General features: G+C 34.2%; 1 protein-coding gene across 7 annotated transcripts; it reads right to left on the bottom strand.

Annotated features, from left to right (window-relative positions):
• Positions 1 to 400: 400 nt before the first annotated feature.
• LOC123534722 (monocarboxylate transporter 13-like) lies at positions 401 to 17,899 on the bottom strand. Of its 7 annotated transcripts, none has more exons than XM_053519180.1 (5): positions 17,855 to 17,899; positions 17,279 to 17,496; positions 2,055 to 2,198; positions 1,103 to 1,903; positions 401 to 840 (listed from the first exon to the last, which is right to left on the bottom strand). In XM_053519180.1, the coding sequence occupies exons 2-5, from the start codon at positions 17,466 to 17,468 to the stop codon at positions 536 to 538; spliced, it is 1,440 nt and encodes a 479-aa protein (XP_053375155.1). In that variant the 5' UTR covers positions 17,469 to 17,496; positions 17,855 to 17,899; the 3' UTR covers positions 401 to 535. The 7 variants fall into 7 exon arrangements, with proteins under 7 accessions (XP_053375155.1, XP_045173043.1, XP_045173044.1 ...); XM_053519181.1 differs by lacking the exons at positions 401 to 840; positions 1,103 to 1,903; positions 2,055 to 2,198; positions 17,855 to 17,899 and adding exons at positions 12,250 to 12,633; positions 12,893 to 13,240; positions 13,849 to 13,872; positions 14,176 to 14,295 and having other exon boundaries at positions 17,279 to 17,826; XM_053519182.1 differs by lacking the exons at positions 401 to 840; positions 1,103 to 1,903; positions 2,055 to 2,198; positions 17,855 to 17,899 and adding exons at positions 12,250 to 12,633; positions 12,893 to 13,009; positions 13,849 to 13,872; positions 14,176 to 14,295 and having other exon boundaries at positions 17,279 to 17,821.
• Positions 17,900 to 19,706: the final 1,807 nt, after the last annotated feature.

Here is a 19,706-nt window from a genome sequence, read left to right as displayed (position 1 = left end):
TAGTTTTTATGAAAGATTGATACAACCTTCCTCTCGTAAACGCCATAAGTTTCTATCAGTAGCACAGCCATATTTTGTATGGTGTCCCCGCAAAGAAACTTTGATCTTCTAACGAAACAAACAAATATGACACACAGCCATGATGCAAGGCGGGTTTAGCGGGGCTAGAGGGTGTGGACGGTAGCATGCATTTCCATTACCGTCCATGAACAGGCTCAGTCAAACCGAGCCTGCAACATTTTCGTTTTGTTTTTTTTTTGTCGTGTTGAGCGACCAGAGGAGTTTCCACTTTTCTATTTTTTTTTAAAGTAATATTAATCTAATAGGACGGATTTTTACAGTAGCTCATACAAACATTTTGGTGTTGGTATGTGTAGATGTAAAAAGTGCATTGAGATAATGAATGTCAAACAAAGATTTATTTCAAATCAGTACGTAAAAAATATACAAGGTCACTGAACTATGTAAACATATCATCTGTAGGTCTTTTACTCATGATCGCACTACTGCTTTCTCCAACTTTAGTAGAAATGTTTCAAGGATTTAACAGTGTATTATGTTCTCCAACTTTATTCAAATTTTCATTGTCATTTGTCTCCAGCGATAATATTTCTTGTTTAATTTCATACGAACTATTCAATGGTTTGATACATGTATCAGCTTCTGTACAGTTTTCAACACTGATCTCATATACTGTGTACATGTCTTTGTTTCGATGTGCTTTCTGTCTTTGTTTTTGATGAACTATGGGATATACCATCAGTACTTGCGAGAACACCATACTAACTCCGGCTATGTAGAATGATATCTCGTAACTTCCAGTTGATGCTAGCAATATTCCTGTAACAAAAACATTGTAGACAGATTAAATATACATTTAATTTCCTTGACACAAGTAAAGACAATAACATACATTAAATAAAAAGTGGTCTTATGCGTTGTATGTCTATTTCCAGGGTTTGTGACAAGCAACCCAAACTTATGTTACAATAAAATATTATTTCCAAGTTCAAGGTTCATCAAAACCCTCTTCACTATAATTCTTTTATCTAAACGTGGGTGTAAATAATTTAGAAAATAAAAATAAAACAAACAACAGCACCTGCCAGAGGGCCACCGATTAAGTTGCCAGTAGCTTTGAAAGGCAAACTTAATCCCATTCCGTCAGTAAATCTGTCAAAGCCAACAATTCCATAGATAACCGCTGGCAAAAGAGCTCCTAATACACAAACAAAAAATCCAATAAATACTGTCAAAAGCAACATTCCTATTTTTGTCAGGAATAAAGGTGTTAATCCCATTGCCACACCACTTACTGCCAGCGAAACAGTGTATAAAATAGCACAGTTTATCTTCGGATGGTGCCCTATAAAACTGAAGACAGCTTTTCCAACAATTTTCGACACGGAGTTAACCATAAGCACTGTCCCAAAATTTGTTTGTGTGAACCCTGCGTATTTGGAATAAGAAGGCAAATAAAGTATATATATCCCTTGAGCAATGTTGATAAATACATTGCTGAAATTGAAAAGTATGAAAGACAATTTTCTAAATACGGATATATTTATCGACTTCTTTTTAATCTTTTTCACAGGTGTCTGCATTTCAGTTTTTGTTAAGCTTAGAGCTGAGTTATGATTAGGCTCAGTAACAGGCTGTATAAAATTAGGCATTGGAAACATAACACTTGCACATGCGCACAGGTTAAACGTTATTGCACCTAGTATTAGAAACATCCCTCTCCAACCGTAGCTCTCATCCAGCAATACAATTAATTCTGTATAGATGATAATTCCTAGATTGTGTCCAACAGAAGATATTCCAGTTGCAACAGTCTTATAATTTTCGAAGTATACGTTAAGGGAGGCCATACAAGCAGTAAAATTGATACCAAGCCCCAATCCTGGAATTAAAGAGCTGAGTGTAATATTTGATGACATATTAATCGAACGTTTTATGAATGGTTTATTTGTTTGTAGATATACAGTTTTAGTCATCAAGCTGAATAAAGTATCAATGAAATCAACATCTTGACTTTGTAAGAAAATACATACCTGTAAGAATACCATGAGAAAAGAATAAGAACGATAAATTGGTTACAAAGTAAGTAAGAGTCAGTCCTGTTGCTGCTATAATACCACCGATAAACGCACATGTCCGGTAACCATATCTGTTAGTAACATAACTCCCGACTGGTGCTGGAATCAAGAAAAACATACAAAAAGAATAAGCAACATGTTAAAAACGCTTAAATCTACAGCAGTGAATAGCTGACTGTGTGCATAACGGATATACTTGCAAAAACAATAAACAAGATAATACAAACACATAAATAAATAAATGAATAATAATAATAATAATGATAATAATGTTGATAATAATAATAATTAATATGCTGAAAATGACAATAACCCTGATTTTACATGGTGACATTCTAACACAGTGACTCCTATTGAATACATACACGGTATGGTGTTGTATATAAAGGTAAATATAAACAGTAAGACATGTAATATGCCAAATAGTCTTAAGCAATACGTACTTTGAAATCATGATGGTTTTCTCTAAAAGATTTATCAACTAAATAGGAATTAATGTGACAAACAAGTACACACTCAAACATAAGTATCATATCTTTTTAAAGATAAATATGTAAGGAAAAATAGTGGGACATAGCCGTGGAACCGTTAGTGACACCATCTTGGACTATGCAAAATAATCCTGTCAGAAACAAAGAAACCTGACAGAGACAAAGAATCCTGTCAGAAGCAAATAATCTAATCAGAGACAAGAGGTTTCTGTCAGAGACCAAGAATCCTGTCAGAGGCAACGAATCTTGTCCAAGGTAAAGGAATCCTGTCAGATACAAAGAATTATGTCAGAGACAAAGACTAATTTCAGAGACAAAGGAATTCTGTCAGAGACAAAGAATCCTGTCAGAGGATACGAATCCTGTCAGAGGCAACAAATCTTGTTCGATGTAAAAGAATCCTGTCAGAGACAAAGAATTACGTCAGAGGCAAAGAATAATGTCAGTGGCAATGGAATTCTGTCAGAGACAAAGAATTATGTCAGAGGCAAAGAATTATGTCGGAGGCAAAAGAATCCTGTAAGAGACAAACGATTTTGTTAGTGAAAATGAATCTTGTCAGAGACCAAGAATCCTGTCACAGGCAAAGAATCTTGTCAGAGGCAAATGAACCATGTCAGAGGGAAATGAATTCTGTCAGACGTAAATAATCCTGTCAGAGACAAAAGAATCCTGTCAGAGACAAAGAATTTTGTCAGAGTTAAAGGAATTCTGTCAGAGGCATAGACATCCTGTTAGAGGCAAAGAATCCTGTCAGAGACAAAGAATTATGTAAGAGGCAAAGGAATCCTGTCAGAGACAAAATTATTCTGATAGAATCTTAAGAATATTTTCAGAGGCGTAAGAATCCTGCAACGGGCAAATGAATCCTGTCACAGGCAAACTAACCATGTCACAGGCAAACGACTCCTATCAGACGCAAACTAGTCCTATCACAGACAAAAGACTCCTGTCAGAGGCAATATAGTCCTGTCAGAGGCAAACGACTCCTGTCAGAGGAAATCTAATCATGTCACAGCCAGCGACTTCTGTCAGAGCCAAACTAATCATCCTTTCAAAGGCAAAATAATTCAGTCCTGTCAGATCCAAAACAATTCTGTCGGAGGTAAATGAAACCATGTCAAAAAGTAAAGTAAGCTTATAACATATACAGTTACACAAACAATTCGTATAAAACTGGATATTTAGTTTTTATTTCTCAGAGTCAAAATAAATATTCATAATCACTTAAAGAAAACTGTTTGAAGAAAGGCAGCTTCTTCTATCGCGTTTGCTTTGAGAATTTCGAGTTATGCGTCCAAGCACTGGGTAGATAAAATAAATTAAGTACATAATTTAGATTACATCTTTGATACTAAAGATGATAATTTCGAATCTTATGTGACAGAACGGCTTGGACCCGAGAATAAACACATTGGCAATGACAGTGGAAATCACGTCAGTTACTATCTATTACAATGTTGATATCTATGTGGAAAAGTCTAATGGCTCGCAAATAAAATGGCTGAAATACCTTTTACTGAGATACATAATTCTGAACGAAGGTATTTATGTCTGAAGCTCTGAAATAGCCACTTTAATATGTTGCGCACGCGAAAAAGACCAGATGCGCAATATCAGAGTGCAAATAAAATATTTCCGAAAACGGCGATTCTACTACAGCATCCACACTGAGGTATTATTTCATCAATACACAGATAACAGGACAAGTTCGCCTTGACCTATTTAGTGACGCTATTGTAACGGGAACCGCCTTCCTAAGCCGGGGTTTAAGGGACAAATTTAGCTGGAGACAGATAACACGAGCACGGGGCTCGATTCCGACTCGTGGACTAACTAAGGATCAGACCTATACTTGAAGTGAATCAACAAATTCCAAAGTAGACATTACATTTGATATTTCAACCTGTGTCTTATCCCACTAATTTACAAATTAATTAACAAATGTACATGAATCCTACATATTAAGCGGTAAGTGAGGGAACTCGACGCTTGTGCAGCAACAAATTCCAAAGTAGACATTACATTTGATATTTCAACCTGTGTCTTATCCCACTAATTTACAAATTAATTAACAAATGTACATGAATCCTACATATTAAGCGGTAAGTGAGGGAACTCGACGCTTGTGCAGCAAGAGAAGGAACCCCTCCTGAACAGTCGTCGTTTTCACATTTATGCACATTTTACCGCGTAAAAATATCTAACAAATATTTCATTGGTCACAGCTATAGTATCTAGGCAACTCATTACAAAACAAAACTTCGTAACTTTCCATAAGTGCAATTGACCAACCATGTACAAGATGACATAAGTAAAAATAATTGGTTATTAGCGGTGCGCGTTCCAGTCAAATGCCTCGTATCAGCAGACGACAATTACCAGACGTCAAATAATAGAACATTAGCCGGTGAAATACAAAATGTGTGTCAGCCGTGCAGGACATTTACACAGTTGAAGTCTAAAGGATAAATGTTGATACCGGGCCTGTTACACTATCATCATCTCATTTTAACCGCTCAGAAGCTTGAAAATGTCTCATTGGTCTAGAGAATTATAATTCTTGAAAGTAAAAAGAAGTTTCACAAAGGTCAAACTACTTGCGGATATGAATCCCTGGTGGGGCGGCATGAGATCAGAAAGAAGATTTAACAGAAATGCAATCTGAATATAAAAGAAAACATATGTAACCCTGGATACTGACGGCACGGAGAGATAAGATTAATGGATTGTTGTGTATATTCAAAATGTGAACGATGAAATAATGTAGGGCTTAAAACAACGTTTCATGACAAATTTGTTTCGTGACGAAACAAACTGATTTTCAACACAATTGTTATTCGGCCTACGGACAAACGCTCTGAATTTGTTGTCATTGCCGTTGAGAAATACATAAATGAACTCATAAATTGCTGATAAAAATATTCATGCTTAAGTCAGTCAAGACTCCAGCAAAGGAATAACAAAGTAAAAAGTAAAAGAATCGCAAATGAGATGAGCAAACAAAAATCAACTACAAATTTAGGAAAATCTCAAACTAAACCAGACTGGACTGCCTCTGAGAACTGCTTTTAAAGGAAGGGACCATCTAACAGATAGGAAGGCGGAAATGGCAGAGAAGTAACTTTGTACATAAAAGACGCTTCCGCTCTTCTTAACAAATTTCTGATTATCAGACAACCACTACTTGAAGGAACGCTGCCTTTCCGCTTTGCCATGAAGGTACTTTACTGGAGCGTACCCTAAGTTTAGGCTCGTGAATCAATCATAAAGGACATAAACTATACATTAAATGCAATGACGGGCATCCTGAAATGACAGAGACCATACGTACTGGAGAGCAATAAATTCTCATTTGCCGGCAGACATTATGTACAAAAGAAAGGGCAACTGGCTCGCAACTGCATATGAACTATGGACAAATTTTGGTGCTTAAAATCACAGTTGATGCGTGGTATCTTCACGTTCTAAAACTTTTCATGAACCAAATCCTTCCGGGAATTCACCTTACATCTCACATTTCAACAGAAAAATTAAGAGTTATGAATAGTTTCGAAACAATAAATAGAACAGTGAAAGTGTGTTAAAGGACCCGCGATATTGCACAATAGATTTTGATGAATAATAAAAGATCAAGAATGTATGTTAAGCAAATTATCATGTGATATAAAACAATGTTATTTATCATTCCTCTCCTTATTTGAAGAGCAGAAAATACTTTTTTATTTAAACATTCGTCAAAATGTCGATCCGATTTATTGATAAGGGAGGTTACTGTAAGTCAAGTTTTCTATTTCTGACCTTAGTATAACCTACTTTCCTGATACAATAGTATTAACACCATAGTTAGGAGTGAGTTAATATGCTTGCTAAATAGCACACTTAATTAATAATTTTAATTTTGTATGTAATGGGACCGCCAACTCGTAATGTCAAGGTCATTGCAGGTAGAGGGTAATACTTCTATATCATGTTTATTCTTGACTGTCTTTTAACAGTTTATAACATCTATTGTATTATGTGCTAATGATGATAATTTGTAACCAGTCAGTCTAACACAGTAATGATTAGGTACAGTAAATGTACTTTAGACACAACACTTGGCGACGTCTTTGATGCTTGCATCAATGAATTTCCTTGTAATTGTTATGTACTGCAAAACGTTGTGCTGAGTACCTAAATATCAAGTGGCCTGTATGGTGCAAATATTATGCTCCATGACTATTAATTATGAAGGGTGACTTATTTACGGACGTCAAATAACGAAATAAAACGTGCGAATTCAAATAATGTCTTAAGATTTAAGCGCAGTGTACATTACCATGGATACACATACCCGAGGAGAACCGATAACACTTTTTTACCTGGACCCATTCGAATACAATATAGTGACACCATATTAAGCTATTTTACCGATCCCTTGATGGTGTGTTTAACTAACAATGAGAAAGTAAATGCAAAACATAATGTAAAGTAATTTGACAGACAATTAATAATTGTATCTAAAACAACACATTAGATACAAATCAATGAGATATTTTTTATTGCACGTAGTATAAACCATTCCAATTTTAAAGCGATAATGCCCTATGCATTATCTCAACATCTACGTGTGTCTGTTATTGTTTCAACTGGAAATTCCAGGTGTCCTGTAATCGCAAAACGCACTCATTCAATAAAAAAATGTAATATGTGATTTTTCACATACCAAGGCGTTTCTAATTCTAAAGGATGAATAAGTAACTGGAAAGTTTTGCAGACATATTGTATTTAAAACAAATTGAAAAGTACTATTTAAACGCCGGCCTTAAAGTGAAATAAAGTACATCCGCCTTTTACAGGTCCATGCGTCTTCTCAATAATCAGATATTGTAAATCATTTTCTAAAAAAGTCACGGTTACAGTTCTTGAACACCCAGCCTATTCTTTTCTTTTTAGTTATGGCCCATACATACATCTAGAAAAGCCCTTGGTTGAGATATTTCCTCGCGTCTAAAAACTGAACTTCTCAATGATCAATTATTATCGATGTTTTGTCTGAAATTGTGTGTAAAGGAGAGTACTTTGAAGGGTTATGATGAAATAGCAAACTGTTTCTTTATAATAATTGAAAATTATAAAAGGAGCTGCATTAGTTTGCAAAAACAACTTGTACAATACTTACCCGAAATAAACCACATAGTAATTGGAAGACTGCATAACCAAGAAACTCCAATAGGATCAGAAGGAAACACGTCCATGAATATCATGTAAAATATTCCACTGGAAAAACAAACTCCTCCGAGAATAATCTGGCTGCATATCACACAGACAAGTACAATCCAAGCCCAACCTCTATCTCTTTGTATCCGCATTTTAAAAAAGAAATCTCGTCAATTTACAGTATTTAAGTAAAATGTTGTAATTTACCGCGTGTCTATTAATTCGATGTCTTCATATATCAATAATATGATAATTTATTAACATAATTATCTTATAAATGTTCACCTAGTAGTACAATTTCTCAAAAACGTAGACACAATAATAAATAACGAGCATACGAGTAGCAATAATCCATTTTAAATACAACGAATCTGTCTTACTGTGCATCTTTTTGCTATGACATTTTATGTTTTATACGACCTTGTAGTTTTATTTAAAGATTTCACTGCGAAGGTAGGAGAGATCAGTCTGAGTTTATCTCATAAATCGAGATTCAGACTCAGCGACATGCAACTACTTAATTACGTTATATTGAAATAAAGCAGTCAACCATTTTAATATTTCCCCAACGTTTAACATGCACTGAGCCAATAAATAAGAAATAACACAAACTGTAGCGGATAAAGTTGATAATAGCATTATCACTGCACATGTCACCTGAATACAATCGATATATACGGAATCCTGTTCGTGCCATTTTAATTCTCGCCTCACCAACACGCGACAGTGCGATTATTATTGCATGCTAGATTTAACAATCCTTGCGAGGTTGCGAGGTTTTAGAGCGAAAACTATCGTCTTACTTTTCGCATACATTTCTTAATTCTCGCACTGGGAAAATGAAATTCCGCTTAAGTAATGATACATAGTTGCGATAATTAGTAAAACATCGCATTGTCGCACTGTCGTTTGGGAAAAAATTCGGGACAATTGATCGATATACTTCTTCCTTGGTATTATGTATCAATGCACCGGAACAAATTTCTAATGACAGACCGTGTTCTTTTTAACAGGGTAACAGAAATGATTTTCATCCACGGTACTATAGTAAGAAACAACACCTAGCACCGGGCGACAATGCGAGGTTTTATTAATTCTCGCAATTGTGTATCGTTATTTAAGCGGAATTATAATTTCCCAAGGCGAGAATTGATAAAAACATATAACATAATAACAAAAGCTTTACATAATATAGTAAAAATACACTTTGACAGATTAATCTTTTATATAAAATACCTGCTACATTGCTGATCAAGCTGTAGTTATATCAGGAGTTTTATGAAATACGCATGCAAATATAAAAAGAACATCTGATAAATGGTGTTATCCCTACCTTTATGTCATGTTCAATCCCACCTATGAACCAATATCTTTCAGCTTCCATGAGCTATACTATCACTTTCGTTTTATCTGTTATGCAAAGATATATATACTTTCTACATTTCATGATAAAAAGATAAACACTTTTGAAGAATACGCCACCTTAAGAAAAAATGATTAATTATTTGAGCAGATTCTAGAAAATCCTGTTTCTGGAATGACTAGATCAGTATCCTGTTTAGTGATATGTAAGCAAGTATTGTTTAAGATCTAGGTTCTATTGCAACGGATCTATTCAAAACTCAAAGAAAGAAAAATAATCTACCCAGGTTTTCATTCTGATTTTACAATGTAACATGTTAAAATCCTTTAAGAGCATCTTTGGATTTAGATATTTTAAGCAACACAGTAATTATTTATTTCTTTGTGTTGAAAATACGATTACAGGATCAGTTTGATCAGTTTCTTAAAGAATGGCATGCCTTGTCAAAGATATACAAACATTCCGCCGTAATATTCCAGACGTATCCCTAATTTTTAGAATATTTGCTGAATTGATATAAAAATGATATTTAGCATAATGTTTGCATGATTCTACAGGAAGTTCATAATTATGTTGAAATTTAAATATCTGAATGATGTAAGTTTGTTTATGCTGTGTAAATGATTTAAACCTTTAGTCTGCTTTTCTAAAATGGACTGGTCCATCATTCAATTTAGGCAATACCATTTATTAATTTAAGGGGTGCTCGTTGACATTTTACTGACCAAATGCGAAAAGTGCAGACCATTTTCAGCCTGGACAGCCCTGTTATGCACTGGTCGCAAAGGCAAAATTACTTGCCGCCAGCAGGCTTATGGTTAAATATTTGTTTTCACTGTCCGTTAGCCAATACATGCACGCAATGCTAAAGATATGTAATTGATAATAGATCTAATGATAATCGTAAGGCTCTTCAAATAACACGAATCAAAAGCAGATTATTTTGTTGTTTATATTGTCTTTATTTGTCTGAAATGAACTCAACCATCTGTCCGAATTCAATCTCAGTCTATTGTTGTTAATTAAACCAACTCATATTTGTCAAATAACAGTATTCACAAAATGCTATATGTATTGTGAGTTCCATGGATACCAAATAGTTCACATGTGATATTAACTTCATACCATATCCTTTCCGCGGCCGTAACGTCTTTCCGCGGCCGTAACGTAATACAAAGTATGAGTGTCTAATGGCCCTTTCACGCTTCCGTCGAATCAACATTTATTTCACGATAGTCATTTTGAAATATTTCTGAAATGTCTAGGTCTGTAACTCTCCAATACGGATATATCTTACATCCAATGCATATACTGACACATTTCGACAAAATCGAAAATCTCCATCTACTCTTGCTCCGTTACGGACACCTGTGGGATCAGTGTTTATTCCGAGTGCAAATATTTTTCTGTAATTAAAAAGCTGACATGTCATGCTAAAGCTCATGGTTCTTCAAATCGTTAAAGCCTGCTAAAATTGATTCCCCATTAGCAAAAAAGAAATCCACGCGCATGCATTCGGATGTTGTGACCCCTGCGCGTTAACCCTGACTATAGACCAATGCAAATGCGACTTAGTCTGCGTAGCATCAGTTGTTACTTTCGTGAAAAGCTGAAGGCCATTTGACGACATTTTCTGTGTTGTCAAAAGCATACGTATGCTTGGCGAGATTGTATAAAATGTGCCGGCCGTCCTGAGAAAAAAAACGTTACACATTATATGCCTTACAGTTATACTGCTAGGAGTACAAACGTACACAGCGTATAATGCGAAATTGGTAAGTATATAAATAAACATGTGATAGACTATAAATAAACATGTTAATGACTATAAATTAACATTTTTAAATTATATATAATCAATTTGATAAATGCTTGATAATTCGACAATTACTGTAACGTAATGTACATAAAGTGTCCTTATAAATAGTTCAATGACCAATCATTTTAATAAACTGTACTGGGTATTGATCTTATACATATTGCTGAGTTGCAATGGATTATTGTCACTGTTGCGTTACATATGAACTTGATTTATTTCCGCCTATGTTTTTATAGATACTTTCTTCTCAAAGCTTTGCTCTTACGAACTGCTTTTATCAAACTGTTGTATACACTGACAGCAAATATGATAGATTTAGTTAATTATTTTACGCGAAATGACTAAATTCTGTGTTTACAGAATGTCGTAGTTTTGGTTAAAATTGCTAATTCGCGATGGAAGGAGGGGGGACTCGGACAAAGAACATAAAAGAATTTTATAAATTCGTTGAGACTAAATTACGTGGATTGACGCAACAACAAAGTCCCTCGTGCAAATTAATGAAATCTTAGTGGGTTTTTGTAAATTGGTTATATACATGCATTGTATTGAAATGTTATACAACTTTACATACTTTGATAAGTCAGACATTTCTTTATACACCTTTTAAAGTAAATTCAGCACTTGCTGTGTTGAAACTTCCCGATAAATAAATAGACAAATTTACAAAATAGTTTTAAATTCAATTAAATAATAAACTTGATATTTTACTATAAACAATACAGGATTGCCATGCAACATATATGTTTAATTCTGTTTACAAGTCTGCATAAAATGTTATCCTATTTCAATAAACATTCATTTTGATTACTTACACACCTTATGTAAATTTAAATAAACAAGCGTTAAAATGCGTGAGAAAACATATTTTTCTATGAAAGATAGATACAATCTTCCTCTTGTAAACACCAAATACTTCCATCCGTAGTACAGTCATATTTTGTATGGTGTCCCCGCGAAGAGACAAACTTTGATCTTTCACCGAAACAAACCAATATGACACACATTAATAATGCACCGCACCTGAGGTCCTCCTCCACCACCAAAGCTGGGAAGTCGCCATATGACCTATAATTTTGTCGGTGCGACGTTAAACCCAACAAAATAGAATAAATAAATGATGCACCACGGGTTTAAAGTAGAATCAATCTAACAGGACGGATTTTTACAGCAGCCAATACAAACATTTTGGAGTTGGTATGTGCAAAAGTAAAATGCATAGAGATAATGACTGTCATACAAAAATGTTTTTCAAATGAGAACGTAACACTGAACTATGTAAACAGGTCATCATTAGGTTTAATACTTCAGATCGCATTACTACTGGCTTTAGTAGAAATGTTTTCAGGATTTAACAGTGTATTAAGTTCTCCAAATTTATTCAAAATGTCATCGCCATTTACCTCTTTTTATCCTAAACCGATAATATTTCTTGTTTAATTTCACACGAACTATACAATGGTTTGATACATGCATCAGCTTCTGTACAGTTTTCAACACTGATCTCACATACTGTGTATATGTCTTTATTTCGATGTGCCTTTTCTCTTTGTTTTTGATGAACTATGGGATGTATCATAAGTACTTGCGAAAACACCATACTGACTCCGGCTATGTAAAATGATATTTCGTAACTTCCAGTTGATGCTAGCAATATTCCTGTAACAAAAAATGTAGACAAATTAAATTAATATTTAATTTCCTTGACACTCGTAAGAACTAAAGCATAGTTACATTTAATAAAAATGGTCTTATGCGTTGTATTATCAGGGTTTGTGACAAGCAACCGGAACTTATGTTATCAAAAGTATATTATTTTTAAGTTCATGGTTCTCCAAAAACCTCTTCACTATCAAAAATAGTATTTAAACGTGGGGGTAAATAAATTAGAAAATATAAAGAAAACAAACAACAGCACCTGCCAGAGGGCCACCAATTAAGTTGGCAGTAGCTTTGAAAGGCAAACTTATTCCCATTCCGTCAGCAAATCTGTCAAAGCCAACAATTCCATTAATAACCGCAGGAAAAAGAGCTCCTAATACAGAAACAAAAAATCCAATAAATCCTGGCAGAAGCAACATTCCAATTTTTTTTAGGAATAAAGGTGTAAGCCCCATTGCCACACCACTTACTGCCAGCGAAACAGTGTATAAAACAGAACAGTTTATCTTCGGATGGTTTCCAACAAAACTGAAGACAGCTTTTCCAACAATATTCGACACGAAGTTAACCACAATCACTGTCCCAAAATTTGTTTGTGTGAACCCTGCGTATTTAGAATAGGAAGGCAAATAAAGTATATATATTCCTTGAGCAGTTTTAATAAATATATTGCTGAAATTTAAAAGGATGAAAGATAATTTTCTAAATACGGATATATTTATCGACTTCTTTTTATTCATTTTCACAGGTTTCTGCATTTCAGATTTTGTTAAGTTTAGAGCTGAGTCATGATTTGGCTCAGTAACAGGCGGTAGAAAATTGGGCATTGGAAACATAACACTTGCACATGCGCACAGGTTAGACGTTATTGCACCTAGTATGAGAAACATCCCTCTCCAACCGTAGCTCTCATCCAGCAATACAATTAATTCTGTATAGATGATAATTCCTAGATTGTGTCCTACAGAAGATATTCCAGTTGCAACAGTCTTATGATTGTCGAAGTATACGTTAAGGGTTGCCATACAACCAGTAAAATTGATACCAAACCCAAATCCTGGAATTAAAGAGCTAAGTGTAATAGTTGGTGGTATTAATCAAACGTTTATTGAATGTTTATTTGTTTGTAGAGATACAGTTTGATTCATCGAACTGAATAAAGTATCAATGAAATCAACTTCTTAAATTTGTTTTGTAGGAAAAAAAACATACCTGTAAGGATACCATGAGAAATGATTTTGTTTTGTTTGTTTTGGGTTTAACGCCGTTTTTCAACAGTATTTCAGTCATGTAACGGCGGGCAGTTAACCTAACCAGTGTTCCTGGGTTCTGTACCAGTACAAACCTGTTCTCCGCAAGTAACTGCCAACTTCCCCACATGAATTATCAGAGGTGAAGGACTAATGATTTCAGACACAATGTCGTTTATCAAATAGTCACGGAGAACATACGCCCCGCCCGAGGATCGAACTCGCGACCCCGCGATCCGTAGACCAACGCTCTTACCTACTGAGCTAAGCGGGCGGGCTTGAGAAATGAATAAGAACGATAAACTGGTTGCAAAGTAAGTAAGAGTCAGTCCTGTTGCTGCTATAACACCATCGATTAAAGCACATGTCCGATAGCCATATCTGTTAGTAACATAACTCCCGATTGGTGCTGGAATCAAGAAAAACATGCAAAATGATTAGCAACATCTTAAAAACGCTAATATTTACAACAGTGAATAGTTGGCTGTGTGCATAACGGATATACTTGAAAAAACAATAAACAAGGTAAAACAAACACATAAACAAATTAAAGATAATAATGACAATGTTGATTATGATAATGAAATTGATAGCAACCCTGCTTTTTGTATGGTGTTGTATATAAAGGTAAATATAAACAGTAAAACAAAGAATTGACATGAAATACGCCAAACACTCTTAAACAATACATTCTTTGTGGACCCTTGATAGTTTTCACTAAAAGTATTTATCAACGAAATAAGGATTTATGTGACAAACAAGAGCACACTCAAACATAAGCATCATATCTTTTTAAAGAGAAACAGATAAAGGAAAAATTATGGGACATAGTCGTGGAACCGTTAGTGATACCATGTTTTAGTATGCGAAAAAATCCTGTCAGAAACAAAGCAATCCTATCAGAGACAAAGAATCCTGTGAGAAGCAAAAAATCTTGTCAGAGGTAAAAGGATTCTGTCGGAGACAAGGAATCCTGTCAGAGGCAACGAATCTCGTCCGAAATAAAGGAATCCATTCAGAGACAATAATAATGACAGAAGCAAAGAATCCTGCAAGATTCAACGAATTTTGTCCGAGGTAAAAGAATCCTGTCAGAGTTAAAGACTTATGTCAAAGACAAAGGCATTTTCAGAGACATAGAAACCTGTCAGAGGTAAAGGAATTCTGTCAGAGGCAAATGAATTCCGTAGAGGCAAATGAATCCTGTCAGAGACAAAGGTATTCTGTCAGAAGCAAAAGTGGTGCGAAATCCTGCGCTTTACATATGGCCATATATCAAGTAGCCTGTGAAGTGCAAAACGTTATACTGTGTATGTTGCAAAGCGATCTGTGTGTTGTGTGCCCACACATCAAGTGGCCCATATAGTGTTAAACAAAGTGTGGTGTAAGACGTTTTGCTGTGTGCCCAAACATCACGTGACATGCGAGGTGTCAAACGGTGTGCTGTATGCCCATGCGTCTTGTGGCCCGTGTGGTGCCAAACGTTGTAAATATTTTGTACTGCAAAACGTTGTGCTCAGTGCCTATATGTCAATTATATGTTATGCTTCGTGCTATAAATCATGGAGTGTGACACATTTACGGACGTCTTAGAACGAAATAAAACGTGCGAAATCAAATAATATCTTAAAGGTGGTCAATCACATTTAAACAACATTTAATGACATTTTTTACTTTTTGTATATTCTGGTAGAGAATTATTTAAGGAACAAAAAGACCGATTACATGGAGTTAGATTCCTATTTGAAATGTATATTTTATTAATTTTATAAAATTTTGTAATTACTACACTTTAATATGAAAGTATATAAAAAGCTGGGTATTTCTTTTTATTTCGATACAATGTCTAGTTTTACATTTGCATTTGATAGACATATCAACTATTGAACAATCTGAACCAAAATGCAAGTTTTAAAGCTGTGTGTAGCTTCTGAATTCATTTATTTCCAATCTATTTTGGTTGCGCAACCAAGATAGGCAAAGGGAGGTAATAATAATTTTTCAAACTTGCGTTTCTAATGAATTCCATCTAAATACATAATTTTTAATACAAATATTTTACAAATATATTACAATATGTCTAATATTTATACATTTCCTTAGGCAAAGTATGTTTATCAAATTTATACATATGATAAAATAACTCTATCTTGGTTGGGCAACCAGGATAGGAAAATGAAATTTTAAAAATACCTCCAGTGAAAATCTAATTTGTATTAAGTGTTAAGTGAACATAAATGAGTCTAAATGATCAGATGCTAAAGTTTCGAACACATTCGTTACATGGCCAAAATCTGATTATCCACCTTTAAGGTCCATACGCAGTGTAAATTACCATGAATACATATACTTGTGAAAATCGATGGCACTTTTTTACCTGAATCTATTCAATACAATATAGTGACACCATATAAAACTATTTTACTTACACCTTGATTGTTTATTTAACTTAAAAAAACAAAGTCAATGCAAAACACACTGGAATGTAATTTGACAGAAATTTATTAACAATTAACAATCTTAAGCAACGCATTAGATACAAATAAATGAGATATTTTCTTTTGATTTCACATAATATAAATAGAAAAAGTGGAAACTCCACAGGTCGCTCAACACAACAAAAACGAAAATGTTGCAGGCTCGGTTTGATTGAGCCTGTTCATGGACGGTAGTGGAAATGCATGCTACCGTCCACGCCCTCTAGCCCCGGGTTGAGCAGAACTCAACATTTACACATGTTAAAAGTACAAAAAACAATTTAGAGACATCAGCAGACGTGTTTACCATTTCAATTCATCAAAAGGTAATTTAAAGTGATAATGCTCTATGCATTATCTCAACATCTATGTGAAACTGTTATTATTTCAACTGGAAATTCCAGGTGTCCTGTAATATCAAAACGCACTCATTCAATGAAAAAATGTAATATGCGATTTATTCACATACCAAGGCGTTTCTCGTTCCAAAGGGTGAATCAGTAGCTGGAAAGTTTTGCAGACATATTGTATTTAAAACCAATTGCAAAATACTATTTAAACGAAATCTTTCAAGCGAAATGAAATACATCCACCTTTTACATGTCAATGCATCTTCTCAGTATTCATATATTGTAAATTATTTTCTAAAAAAGTAACAGGTTGCAGTTCTTGAACACCAAGGCGAACCTATTCTTTTTAGTCAAGATCCATGCATACATCTAGAAAAGCCCTGGGTTGAGATATTTCCCAATGCCTTAATAATGTTCTTCTCAAAGTTATCAATGTTTTGTCTGAAATTGTGTATAAAGGAGAGTACTTTGAAGGGTTATGATGAAATAGCAAACTGTTTCTTTATAATGATAAAAATTATCAAGGAGCTGCATTAGTTTGAAAAAAATCTTATACAATACTTACCCGAAATAAACCACATAGTTATTGGAAGGCTGCATAACCAAGAAACTCCAATAGGATCAGAGGGAAACACGTCCATGAATATCATATAAAATATTCCACCGGAAAAACAAAATCCTCCGAGAATAAGCTGACTGCATATTACACAGAAAAGTACAATCAAAGCCCAGCCTCTATCTTTTTGTATCCGCATTTTGAAAAGACTCGCAAATTTCAGCAATCTACAGTATTTAAGTAGAATGTTTTAATTACCTTATGTCTATTAACTCGATGTCTTCATATATCAAAATAATATATAATATATAATACTTTACTAATATAATTATCATATAAATGTTCACGTACTAGTATAATTTCTCCAACACATAGATACCATAATGAATAACGTGCATACGAGTAGCAATAATCCAGATAATCAATCCCACTGCGCGTGTTGTTACTAAAACTGTTTATGTTTTATACGACCTTGTAGTTCTATTTACAGATTTCACCGCGAAGGTGGGATATATAAATGTGACTTTATCTGTTAAACCGGAATTCAGAATCAAAGACATGTAACTACTTAATTAGGTTACTTACGTTATATTGAAATAAAACAGTCAACCATTTTAATATTTCCCCTAAGGCGTAAAAAAAAATTGTTTGTTTCCGGTATCCCGACCTACCCTAAATTTTTGGCCCGACCCTAAATGATTTTAGGGCCTTGGAGAACATTTTTTTTCAACTTTTTAACAAAAAGATGCAAAACTGCACTTTTTATGCTTTAAACATGGCCAGTGATGTTAGAAATCAACTTACTGATGCTCTAAAGGCATAACCCCCTTATTTGTAATCATTTTTGACAAAAAAAATAATTTCCGAAAAGTCTCCCTTAATAAAAAAAAATTCCAAAAAAAAAAATTTCCGACCTACCTACCCTAATTTTTTTGAGCATGTTACCGGAAACAAAGAATTTTTTTTTTAGGCCTAACGTTTAACATGCACCGTGTGTATATACATGAGATTAACACATACTACAGCGGATAAAACTGATAATAGTACTATCCCTGCACATGCCGCCTGAATACAATCGATATAAGCCATTTACATAAAAGCTGTGTGAATTTCTGGGCTACACTTCGTCTTTTCCCTTATTAAGAAACGGCTGATGGTTTTTGACATCTTTAAGGTCAGGAAGAAACACTGAACCCAAGATTTAACCTGTGAAATAGCTTAATAATAACGTAAATTTCAGCTTGTGTGCAAAAGCCAAAGTTAAAAATAATACTTCTGAATCATCATTGATTATACATATTGATCTCAATGACTTATTTAACAAAGTTCACTGCATTTAAAAGCCTGGAAGGGAAATGGTTATACAGTCAAACTCGCTTTATACGAACTCTTCGGGACCTGGGAAATGTGTTCGTATCAAATGAAATTCGTATTAATGAATTTTTGACTCCCGGATAATTTGCTCGAGCAAGTTGGTCAGTATCACCGGTATCGCCGGTGAATAGCTTTCGATAAATTAAAATACAGTAGTGAATAAATTTTCATTTTCATTGGTAGTTTTAAACTGATTAAGTGAGTGTATTCAGGTTACAATAAAATAACTCAAAATAATTCCTATTTAAACACGTAAAAATGTATGAAAATAAAATTTAATGTACAAATGTATTGAATCATCAAGTGTTTATAGCACATGTTAATCTAGCACATAGGAATACAGTAACGTGTATACGTCAATGCTTTTTTTGCAACAGGTACTTTATTTTCCACATGGTATTTCATTTTTTTAATTGAAAAACTGGTAATTTTTGGTTGAATTTTACTATTATTTAGTTCCTGAATCCCAAATTCCTCTAGTTCTGAACAATATTTGAAATAAATTGCTTTTCTTTTTATGCTAGACTTAGGCGTAGCCATTTTTTATACTAAAAGTACACTACATGGCCCTAAAACATACAATGAAATTATATTTACATGGACAGGTGTATAAATGAAAGTGACTATCGCTCATATTGATAAAGACATTATTACTTGGACTCAGATGTAATGAATAGAAAAAAAAATGCATACATAGTGCTAATCTCTTTATTATGTATTTATCAATTACAGGTGATAATCACTTCGATTAAATATCAGCACTGTACAGATTCAAACTGTTAAACACTCAAGTGTAGCAAAAATGGCCGCCGACTTCTAAAATAAGTTCGTATAAATAAATGGAAATTTATAACATTTTAGCTCATTGGGACTTCCAAAATGCGTTCGTATCTCCCGAAAATTCGTATGAAGCGAGTTCGCTATTACCGAAATAAACTTACAAAGAAATAGAAGGACTCAGTCAGGGAATCTGGATTTCGTTCGTTATAGTCGAAAATTCGTATCAAGCGAGTTCGTATTAAGTGGACTCGACTGTACATGTTAAATGTATTTCAAATATATT

The sequence above is a fragment of the Mercenaria mercenaria genome, chromosome 12 (genome assembly GCF_021730395.1).
Source record: "Mercenaria mercenaria strain notata chromosome 12, MADL_Memer_1, whole genome shotgun sequence".
Lineage (NCBI taxonomy): Eukaryota > Metazoa > Mollusca > Bivalvia > Venerida > Veneridae > Mercenaria > Mercenaria mercenaria.
This window is presented reverse-complemented; position numbering and strand designations above follow the sequence as displayed.